General features: G+C 37.9%; 1 protein-coding gene across 1 annotated transcript in view; it reads right to left on the minus strand.

The window, feature by feature from the left end:
- The window catches only part of INTS7 (integrator complex subunit 7), an 84,822-nt gene that overhangs the window by 68,205 nt on the left and 4,445 nt on the right, over positions 1–12,172 (minus strand). Inside the window, exons 2-3 of the mRNA XM_038542073.1 lie at positions 3,972–4,101; positions 1,310–1,456 (exon numbers count right to left, since the gene is read on the minus strand). Coding sequence (XP_038398001.1) covers positions 1,310–1,456; positions 3,972–4,101 — 277 coding nt within the window. The remainder of the gene's footprint in view (positions 1–1,309; positions 1,457–3,971; positions 4,102–12,172) is intronic.

A 12,172-nucleotide genomic window follows, 5' to 3' on the forward strand; every position in this document is an offset into this window, starting at 1 on the left:
AGCATGCAAAATTAATGGAATATTCAAATATTAATCTATTTCTTCTCAAAATATTCAAAGTAGTTCTAAATCAGTTATAAAATCATTTCACCAGTTAAATTCTATTATTTTTTAAAAATTATCTTATGATAAAAAAAATAACTCATGCTTGTGGAAAATAATTCAGACATTGCAAAACTACTCAGAAAAGTCTCTTATAATCTATAGCCCAATTACCTCTACCAAAAATAATCGTTGTTAACAGTATCTATTCCTCCAGATATTAAAACTTAGAGAAGTGACATCCTAGACTTCATGGTTTAAAAGAGGGCTCATTCCTGAACAAAAATAAGTCAGATATGAGCCCTATAATTTAGGAAAAGTGAATTCCAAAAGTCTAAAAATTGCACATACATTCCATAGACAGTAGACCTAAGAAGGGAATATATTCAAGCTGGATATAAGGCTTACAATACGAAATTCTGACAAAATTAAAAAAACAAAACAAAACTGGGGGGCGTGGCACTTGGTGACTCAGTCGGTTGAGTAGAGCCTGCTTGAGATTCTCTCTCTCCCTCCACTTCTGCTCCCCTCAGCCCCTGCCAATCCCTCTCTCAAATAAAATCTTTAAAAAGAAATTTTTTTTTTTAGATGCCAAGAAAGAAAAGAAAAGGCTGATGAAACTACAGTGGTTCTATCTGGCATTCTCCAAGGAGTTCCTTTTTTTTTTTTTTTTTTTTTAAACTTTTATTTATTTATGATAGGCACACAGTGAGAGAGAGAGAGAGAGGCAGAGACACAGGCAGAGGGAGAAGCAGGCTCCATGCACCGGGAGCCCGACGTGGGATTCGATCCCGGGTCTCCAGGACCGCGCGCCCTGGGCCAAAGGCAGGCGCCAAACCGCTGCGCCACCCAGGGATCCCCTCTCCAAGGAGTTCCAATAAAAATTATTACATATAAAAATGAGCACATAACCAAGGGTGAATACAAAAACTGACATGAAACAGAACAAGGTCAGGAAGGTAAGAGTTCAAAATGAGCTGAGGCTAAGCTAGACTCAGACCCCAGTTATCTGATCAGAAAACCAACCTATGAGAAGGAATCTTTCAAACACAAGTTAAGCAGTAATTCACAACCAGAACAGTACCATAGGTGGTAACAGAAAAGCATGTACACATAGGGATAGTTACCCTATTTCTGCCTGGGATCTTGGCTGTAAAAACAAATCCTTAACATTCACACTGAAAAAAGGAAACATATTGCCTTTTTTTGATTATATAATTGCAATTCAAACAATCTTGTGGTGATTCATGATAGCAACAGAGTATACCGGAGTGTGATGGCTCTTGCAACAGGATCATTACTATGAATCACAGAGAAAATTCTCTTCACAAATTCATCCACATTTAGAATCTTCTCCAAATGCTTCTCGCTTTGTTGAGTAACTTTAAGAACACACAGCCTCAGGAAATTGTTTCTATGAAGAACCAGAGATAAAGCAAATTAGACTTTAGGAAAGTAATATTTAATTAAGAACCAAAGCCACACTAATGATATTAAATTTTAGCAACAGGACAATGTTTTTCAATCTTATTACTTGCCTCATTAAAAAGGCTGAAGCCTACACTTTGATTTTTGCTGTTGTTGTTTTTTATCTAGGAATACCAGGCTGGTTTAATATTGAAAAATTAAGCAATGCTTAATTGCAAATTTATAATATTAACAGGCTAATCAGTTACATGATCATATCAATCAATGCAGAAAAAGCAAGGAAAAAATTCAGTAACCCAACCATGATAAAACTAATCAAACTAGGGAATAGAAGAAAACTTCTTTAACTTTATAAGGAATATAGACCAAAAGCCAAGAACTAACATTATATTTAAGTTGCTGGAATACTGAATGCTTTCCTCAGAATTCTGGGGAAAAGGCAAATATGCTAGCACTCATTATTCTTATACAATATAGGGCTGGAACCTCAAGCTAGTGCAGTAGTAAGAAAAGGAAATAAAAGGCACACAGACCAAAAAGGAAGAAAATCTGCCCTGATTTGCAGATGACACAACTGTGGGCATGGTTGGTATATTTGATTGCTTCACTACACTAGAAGAGGGATTCTCAAGTTTTTGCTTTTGCATTTGTTATTATACCTGGAATGCCAAAACAAAACAAAACATAAGGAATCCTTTTCAAATGTTTGATGTTCTCCCTAAAAATAATTTTCTCATGCCGTGCATACTGTTTATCCAGGTATGTCTCAAACGTATTATGTACAATAAACACAAATGTTCAAACTGTCAGATAGGTAATATATCATAGCTTTTGGAAACCAACTGCCAAGACTGGGATGTTGGCTTTGTCTCTCATTAACTATACTTTATCACTGTGGACAAGTTCAACTTAACTTCTCTGTTCTATTTCATTTCCTCAATTATATAGTGCTGACCTACAGTACTTACCACAAATGAAAACATGTACAAATGAGAATAGCAACTGATGTATAGAAAGAGGTCAGTAAATGTTAGTTATTTATATTACTGCAGATGTGTAAAATAAATGTCTCCATTTCCCCTTCATGTCTTCTTCTAATCAAAGAATACTGACATTACTCACAAAAATTTAATATGTTTAAGGATTTTCGTCAAAGAGCAGGATTATATATAAAACAAAAATTAAGAAAGCAAACAAGCAAGATATGCAGTAAAGGAAATGAGTTTATATGGCAAAATATTCAACCACACAAGTTATTTATAAAATGCTAGTTAAAACAGCAATGAATTACCATTTTATAACTAACAAATCAGAAGTAATAAAACTAACAGTGCTGACTAGGTTGTGGTCATGAGGTATGCAATCTTGGTGAAAGTGTGAACTGATAGAACTGCTTGGCAAACAATTTGTAATTCATTTCAAAGGAAATAAAAAACTCATGTCTGTTGTATGGGATATTAGACTTCTCATAACTCAGCATTTACAGTTCAGTCTCTCTCTCCTTCTATAGTGGATGGAACTAATTCCAGATTCAATCCTTTCCAAGAGGTCCCATCGTATCATTACCTGGATATTATCTGATATCCTCAGACACGTATGAGAAGGAAGGATGAGAAATGTGAAAGCCAAAGCCAGGAACTCTAAGCATGTATCAGGGAAAGGATAACATAAAGGAACTAAGACTCAAGTACCAAGAAGGGATATGGAGCTGAGATAACATACTCAAGACCAGAGAAATTCAGGTGAGAGCTTTCAAGATCTAAAGTTTGGAGACACTGCTCTACTGATGTATTTAGAGAAAACAGGAGCTACATGTAGGATTCATATGGTGTTTGGTAGTGTGAAGCCTACACTTAAGATTACTAAGCATAAGCAGTTGGCAATGCCTGCAGCCCTGCTGCAAGACACCAAAATGGCAGTGATAGGAAGAGAAGCCCTAGGGATGAATTAAATCTCCTCAATCATATTGTGACCAAGACCAGGAGGCCAGATGGTCTTCCTCTTCTCTCAAGCTAATGCTACACATTTCTTCTCCCTCAAGTCTGACTCTGTGTGTATAAACACACAAGTGCATGCAGGAGAGGGACTAGCAGGGAGGAAAAAACCCCAAAAGGTATTTATCCAGGGCTTCCATGTTTCAGACACTTCCCAGTAACATGTAATCTTGTGTTGTAAGTTATTAAATCAGGAACTTTTCAAAAACAATCTGTGCAAACCACAGATACTTCCAAAATAGCAATAATATACATATATAAAGATTGCCTTAATTTGATTTATCCTGTTCCCCAAAGAAATACGTACTCTCTGACTTGTAAGTTCATTTCTGCTTAAAATGCCATTACATTTCATAACAAAAGTGTTGTAAACTGCCATGTACATCCACTAAAATGGCCACTAACCATGTGTTAAGTCCCAAAAGGCAAAAACAATAAAGACCACAACATTAAAGAAAGAAATCTGAACAAAGTACTTTAGGACACTGAGGATTTACAAAGACTTACCCAACTCTGAAAACATCTGCTAACTTTAGGAATGCAGAATTGATGAGAATAGGGAATGGATATTTCTGAAAGAGTCTGGGAAAGCGAACGACTGCTTCACACTGTTCACCAAGTTTGCCAGATCTTAGACCTATGAAAGGCATGGAAATGAAAGAACAGCTTACAAACCTGTAGCTACAAGGCAAAAATAGCAAATACCAACACAGCACTACACAGTAAAATTATTTCTGCAGTAAAATAACATTCATTCACAATTAGGTAAGGTACCACCATACCTTATGATCTTTTTAAAAATAAAAAGAGCCTATAAAATAGTAATTTGGTAAGCTCCCACTTTAATATAAAATAATGAAAAGGAGACAAGTCTTTTTCAAAGGTTGAGTATCTTAAAGAATATTTGGGACTATAAAATAAATCTCAGCAAATTTAAAAGAACTAAAACCATACTTTGTTATGTTCTCTGACCATAATGGAATTAAATTAGAAACTGCTAAGAGAGGGACACCTGGGTGGCTCAGCAGTTGAGCGTTTGCCTTTGCCTCAGAGCATGATCCCACTCCAGGGATCAAGTCCCACATCAGGCTCCCTGTGAGGAGCCTGCTTTTCCTTCTGCCTGTGTCTCTGCCTCTCTCTGTGTCTCTCATGAATAAATAAATAAAATCTTAAGAAAAAAAAAAGAAACTGTTAAGAGAAAAATATCTAGAAAATTCCCAGATATTTGGAAATTAAACGACTTATAAACAAGCCACAGGTGAAAAGAAAATTAGAAAAATCTCTTGAACTGAATGAAAATGAAAACACAATCTGTGAGATACAGCCAATGTAGTTCTTTAAGAAACATTTATAACATCAAATGCTTTTTTTAAAAAAAGATTTTATTTATTTATTCATGAGAGACAGAGAGAAAGGCAGAGACATAGGCTAAAGGAAGAACCAGGCTCCCCATGGGGAGTCCAATGCGGGACTTGATCCCAGGATCCCAGAATCACGCTCTGAGCTGAAGGCAGATGCTCAACCACTGAGCCACCCAGGCACCCCAACATCAAATGCTTTATATTAGAAAGAAGAAAGGTCTCGGGGATCCCTGGGTGGCTCAGCGGTTTGGCACCTGCCCTTGGCCCAGGACGCGCGCGATCCTGGAGTCCCGGGATCAAGTCCCGCGTTGGGCTCCTGGCATGGAGCCTGCTTCTCCCTCTGCCTGTGTCTCTGCCTCTCTCCCTCTCTCTCTCTTTCTGTGTCTATCATGAATAAATAAATAAATAAATCTTTAAAAAAAAAAAAAGAAGAAGAAAGGTCTCAAGTCAATGACCTAAAAAATGGGCTAAGATAACTGGATGGGGAAAGGATACTCTTAACAAGTTATTCTGGAACAAGTGGAAATCAATAAACAAAAATAAATAAATAAAACCTCGATCCTTAATTTGCACTATACACAAAAATTTAACTCAAAAGGAATCACAGACCTAAACATAAAAGCTAAAATTAGAAAGTATATAAAGAAAATACAGGGGATCCCTGGGTGGCTCGGTGGTTTGGCACCTGCCTTTGGCTCAGGGTGTGATCCTGGAGTCCTGGGATCAAGTACCACATCGGGCTCCCTGCATGGAGCCTGCTTCTCTCTCTGCCTGTGTTTCTGCCTCTTTCCCTCTCTCTCTCTGTCTTTCATGAATAAATAAATAAAGTCTTAAAAAAAAAAAAAAGAAAGAAAATACAGAGGAATCTTTATGAGCTTGGGTTAAGTATTCTTAGAAAAAAAAACACAAACAGCACAAATCATAAAATAAAAAAGGGATAAAATAAACTCCATCAACATTAAAAACTTCTGCATTTTCAAAGATACTGTTAAGAGAAAGAAAAAACAAGTCAGACACCAGAAGAAAATATCTGGACAATGTGGAGGCCACTTTTAAGCCACAGGCTTGAGCAATGGAAACTGAGTAAGGTAAAAGGGCCCACAGCGACCACCACTGAGCTGCACACAGGTCCATTAGGTAACCCATCTCAAAATATCCATAAGCCCTAGCTGACCAAAGGGCTACTTAACGACCAGGCACAGGTACCAAAAAGGAAAATCCCATAGTTCCCATGCCTCCTCAATACCCCCCATACCCTACCCCACCTCCTCAGTCTCCTTTGCTGTCCTGCCATGCTGCTCTCTTGCAGTGTATTCAATAAACGACTATCTCTTTTGTTCTACTTTGGGTGAATTCATCAGCAGCACCTCCAGCCTCTACCCCATAGGGTTGGCTCCACGGACAACATCTCCTTATGTCTCAATAAGATGACAACCTGATTTTTTTAATGGGCCAGATTTGAAGAGAAATTTCATTAAAGAAGAAATATCAATGGCAAATTCATGCAAGTTAACAGATGTTCAGTACTGTTGGCCATCAAGGAAATGTCAATTAAAAACCACACGAAGACATCACTACGTAGATACTAAAATAGCAAAAAAAAATTTCTTTTAAAGATTTTATTTATTTATTCATGACACACAGAGAGAGGCAGAGACAGACAGAGACACAGGCATGCGGCACTCAATCCCAGAACCCTGGGATCATTACCTGAGCCAAAGGCAGACGCTCCACTAATGAGTCACCCAGGCGTCCCATGGAATGGCAAAAAATTTTAAGACTGACAATACCAAGTGCTAATGAGGTATATGGAGCAACTGTGAGTCTCATATATTACTGATAGGAAGGCAAATCTATACCATTCTTCGGTAAACAGTCTGGCTGTGTTTATAAAGATAATCATATACTTACTATATATAAGTATAGCAATACTACTTCTAAATATTTATCTAAGTGAATTGAGAACATATGTCCATAACAAAGATCTCTATTCAAATGCTCACAGTAGTGTTATTCATAATAGCCCCAACTGGAAAAAATGTCCCCCAACTGGTGAATGAATAAACAAATTGTGGTATATCCATACAATGGATTATCACTCAGCAATAAAAAGGAAACAATTGCTAATTCATGCAACAAGAATAAATCTCAAAATCACTAGGTAAGTAAAAGAAGTCAGACCCCCCAAAATACTATAATACTGTATGACTATTTTATAAGACATTTGAGAAAAGCAAAACTTTGAGACAGAGAAGAGATCCCTGGTTGTCAGGAGCTAGAGAGAGAAAATTACAAAGTACAGCGTTAGTTTTTGGAGTGAAGGAAATATTCTATGTCTTGACTTGTGGTAGCGATTTCATGACTGCATCCATTTGGTGAGTATTACTATACATAAATTATACCTCAATAAATCTGATTAAAAAAAAAAAAACAACCAAAAGGTAATGTTCAATCCCTAAAAAATACTCATTTAGAAATGAATATCTTGATATGGTATTAAAAATAACACCTTCAAATATTTTCTTTTGGTATTTTAGCATTTCTAAAATGCTAATTTTATCTATATTTATACAAGAATAAGTACCCTAGGATATCTCTGTTCAATAAACTTGGCTCACTGTTAAAAAATGACAAAGTAAGTATCAGTCTGAGGACTCTACTGATTGTCAGTATGTTTCAATATAAAAGCCAACCACAGGGGATCCCTGGGTGGCTCAGCGGTTTAGCGCCTGCCTTTGGCCCAGGGCACGATCCTGGGGTCGCGGGATCAAGTCCCACATCGGGCTCCCAGCATGGAGCTTGCTTCTCCCTCCTCCTGTGTCTCTGCCACTCTCTCTCTCTCTCTATCATAAATAAATAAATCTTTAAAAAAAATAAATAAAAGCCAACCACAAGTAAATCTGCACAAGCAACTTCTACAACTTACTAACGGTTTGAGTTCTATAAATGCACTCATTTTGGTTATCTGGTACTTGGAATATATTTCCTCATAGGAAAAAAAAAAAAAAAAGCACTATCAGCACTCATGTTCCAGAATCCAATAACCACTTATCATAAAAGTTCCTATGGGAAAATTAATTCAAAATTACTTCAATTTTGTAATTGAGATATCTAGAACATATCCCTTCTTTCCCTATCCTCCAACCTCCACACATGGAAGAACTGCCACTAAAACTCTTGGAGTCATCTTCCAGCCACACACAGTGCCAATGGAAATGCTCTAGGTAACTGGCAGTAGTTCATATACCCTTAAAAGCTTTTCTAAAGGCCTAACTTGACAAAGGGGTCAAGGGACACATATGGGGCATAAGGACAAACGGGAAGGGGAGAAGATGAAGGGCCAAGTCTGAGGATGAAGGTGAGAGGACAGAGAAGGAACCAATGTGTTCATCTATGTGTGCTGCAGGAATCTGTTCCGACAATTCAAGTAACTTGGACTTTTTCCCTCCTCTTTTTTCTGCCAATAGTTGAGTGACGCAAAAGGGAGTAAAGTTCTGTTTGTAATGAATTAATCTTGGTTGGGATGGAAAAGGTAAAGTAGGAGGCAGCCCATGTAGAGGATAGAATACGATGTTTTACTTTCCCTTAAAAAACAGAACCACAGACAGCATCCATTTGTTTAAATATGATTTAAAATCTACCGATAATTTTGAATCTGGCCAGAGAAATGTTTTGATTTCTCTAATACTGTCAAATTTTACTTCCTTAAAATAAAATAGACCCTCATCCTTGTAACAGGGCCAGTCAGAACAAGTAAGTTTAAAGAATAGTAAATTTCTTATTTTCTGATGTAAGAGCTTTAGGAGAAAGGAAATAAGGAAGGCTGGCTCTGAGAGTCTCAAGCTAAGGTTCAAGTGAAGAGAGAAATGCATTAAGATTTAGGATTTAACAATAATCCTAAAAAAAACAAAAAAAAAACAAAAAAAAAAACAAACAAACAATCATCCTAGGCTGGGGCAGTATGGTACCCATCTTGCTTGCTCTGGGCCAATTTAAATTCCAGAATAAACCAAGCACCTGAAAACAGGTACTCAGCACAATCAGATCTTGTTCCAAGAGGGACTATTTACTTTACTTCTGTTGCTAGTTACAACCAACCTAAGGAAGAATGCCCTGATCATAAAATCAATGATTGGGAGAATGTTAGTGTAAAACAAGATTAAGGTGGAGGGATGTGATTTCTGTTTCTACCCCTTTCTTTGTATTCTCCCACCAAAGAAACAGAGCTCTCTTTCTTTTCCATGCCTGGAATTAAACAGTGCTTAATTCAGCTGCAACATGCAGGTAGACTGGGAGAACTAAAACAGGTTGTCTGTCAATTGCTTATTCATTCAAACTTCACTTGGCTGCAGTGAAATTCATTATTCTAGACTTATTTAGCACTTAACATGTGCAGGTCATTTTGTGAGGCTAGTGGTTCAGCATCAGAAACATTTGTAAAACTTTTCAAAAATACCTGTCCCAGAGTTCTACTCCAAACCTACCAAATCTGAGGTTGGGGCCCAGGTATCTGTTTAGCTACTTTGAGAAGGTAGGAATTTAGATCCTCAAGCTATCCTCCACCACTTCCATCTTATTTAACTGCCCTGCCTATACTGGAGTTAGAAAACTAGTTAAGTTGCTGAATCTAACCCTCAGAAAAATTTTATCTGATAGATAATATTTTTTTAAGGTTTTGAATTCATTGTCAAATTTTATTTTTTTTTTTAATTTTATTTATTTGAGACAGAGCAAGAGAGGGAGCACACGCGTGCACACGAGGAAGGGGTGGAGAGGCAGAGGAAGGGATAAGCAGGCTCCCCCTCTGAGCAAGGAACAGGATGTGGGACTCAATATCAGGACCCTGGGATCATGACCTGAGCCAAAGGCAGACATTTAACCGACTGAGGCACCCAGCTGCCCCTCAGAAATGAGATTTCATATAAAACCCAGAATGTCTGCTTTTGAAAATTTTAAAGATCTGCAATATCACTAAGAAGGTGAGAGTCTTGACCAAAGAAACACTATAGTAGTATTGCAGGCCTGTGTTGAAGGCCCGTTTGGGTCTGATATCGTTTCTGATAATGGTCATATAGCTTACTATCTTTCTCTAGCAATTTTTGGCTGCTTTTGGGCACACATAACTAGAAGAGAATCTTGGATGAGATTTTAAAGTGCTGGTAAAGGGGCCCCTGGGTGGTTCAGGTGGTTAAGTGTCTGCTTATGGCCTAGGTCATGATCCTGGGATCAGACTTTGTCAGCCTCACTGCTCAGTGGGGAGTCTGCTTTTCCCTCTGCTCCTTGCCCTGCTTGTGCTCTCTCAAATAAATAAATAAAATCTTTATAAAAAATAAAAAATAACGTATTGGTAAGAAAGTTAATGAAGCTAATAAAATGGAGCACCTGCATTAGGCTCTCCGCAGGGAGCCTGCTTCTCTTCTCTCTCTCTGCCTATGTCTCTGCCTCTCTTCTATGTCCCTCATGAATAAATAAATAAAATCTTAAAAAAAAAAAAAAAAAGAAAGAACGATCAAGATAGCAGTTAGCCTCCATGATGGTGATGGTATTATGTGCTTATTCTGTGCTAAGCACTTTACATGAATTAAACTCTCACTACAATCATAGAAGTACTATTATTATCCCCCTTTTAAAGATGACACAGGCAAAGGCTGGTTACTCAACTTGCCTAAGGAACAACAGCTAATAAATGGCAGACATGGGATTCAAATCCTGGCAATCTGGCTCCAGAGCCTATGGTCCTAACCTATTATGCTAAAATACATCTTGAGCAAGTAACTAACTAGAGAACAGAGCTTAAGATTTTAAAAGGGCTATTTAAATTATGATTTTAGAGTGGTATGATTCTGAGAAAAGACAAATTCTAGGGAACTGAAGAAGAACAATATAAATGATGGTAAACTTCGGGATTGTTACCTACAGTATTCAAGTTTTCAAAACAACACACATTTCTAGGTAGCATGCTATCAGCCAGAGTTCTTAGCTCCAAGCAACACAAGCTAACAGGCTGATGAGGCACAACATGAGTTTCTTTTTTTTTTTTTTAATCTTTTATTTATTTATGATAGTCATACACACACACACAGAGGCAGAGACACAGGCAGAGGGAGAAGCAGGCTCCAACACCGGGAGCCCGACGTGGGATTTGATCCCGGGTCTCCAGGATCACACCCTGGGCCAAAGGCAGGCGCCAAACCGCTGCGCCACCCAGGGATCCCACAACATGAGTTTCTTAAAAACCTAACCAACAGTTTCAAGGCCAAGCATCTCAGAACACCTAATACTACACTACCAGACTGATTAGATGAGGAGAGATCTTGTTGCTAGGAAATACCAGATGCTACAATCAGCTCTGCTGACATTCAGGAGCCTGTAGCCACTGCTGCTGCTCCTGTCCCCTAGGAGCACCGCAGCCACTGTCGCAGCCAGGGTACAGAACTGAGTATGCTCTCCAACCATGCCTCTTGCATTGCTAAATCCTGTATCTCAGAGCCCAGAGGAGGTTTGTCTGATTGGTAGGGCCAAGTTCACATCCTGCGCTCTTGCAAGGGAAGCTAGGAAGGTGAGTTTTTGCTTCCACTCTCGTGAGGCAGGATTCATTGTGTGGGTCGTTCCTCAAGCACAGGAGGAGTGATCACAAGATGCTAAGTGACCACCAACATGACTAACACACACTACAAAGAACACTGCTAACAGACATTACCTTACAAGCACATTTTAGGAGTTTGTTATATACGTTTGCTTCAGCTAAGGAGTCAGGATGATTCAAAATGGAGCCATAACACACATATGTATCTTAAAGTGTATTCTTTAAAAATAGGGGTAAGAGCAAAAAAAAAAAAAAAAAAAAAAAAAAACCAACACAGGTATGCACCACACATTATAAGGTAAGCTAACAACCCATAGATTAATAAATCGCTAACGGCAAGTCTCAGTAAAGTCTATTTAAAAAGCAGGAATAGAAAAAACTGAAATGATAGTAGCTCATCTGATGACAATAAAACACCCTTCACCCAAATTTAATAAATTGTTTGTAACTGTACATGGTGGAATGTATGCAATACTGAATAATAGCATGCACACAATACTGATTTAGAATCATGAACTAATTTATGAACATTCATTTTTAGGAATTTTTAACTCATTTTGTAAGTTACAAGACAGTAGCTCTTAACCATATATAAAAATGAGTCTATAGATTTAAGTAAGAATTGAAAAAAGGCCTTGGGTTTTTGGAATAGTTCATGACCCAATCAAGTGATCACCAATCAAGAGTTGACATGTTAAGACTCTCAATTCCACATGACCTTACAGGTCCACTTCTTGTCAGACTAAATATGGTCTGGTGGT

Source organism: Canis lupus, chromosome 7 (genome assembly GCF_011100685.1).
Source record: "Canis lupus familiaris isolate Mischka breed German Shepherd chromosome 7, alternate assembly UU_Cfam_GSD_1.0, whole genome shotgun sequence".
NCBI classification, from domain to species: Eukaryota; Metazoa; Chordata; class Mammalia; order Carnivora; family Canidae; genus Canis; species Canis lupus.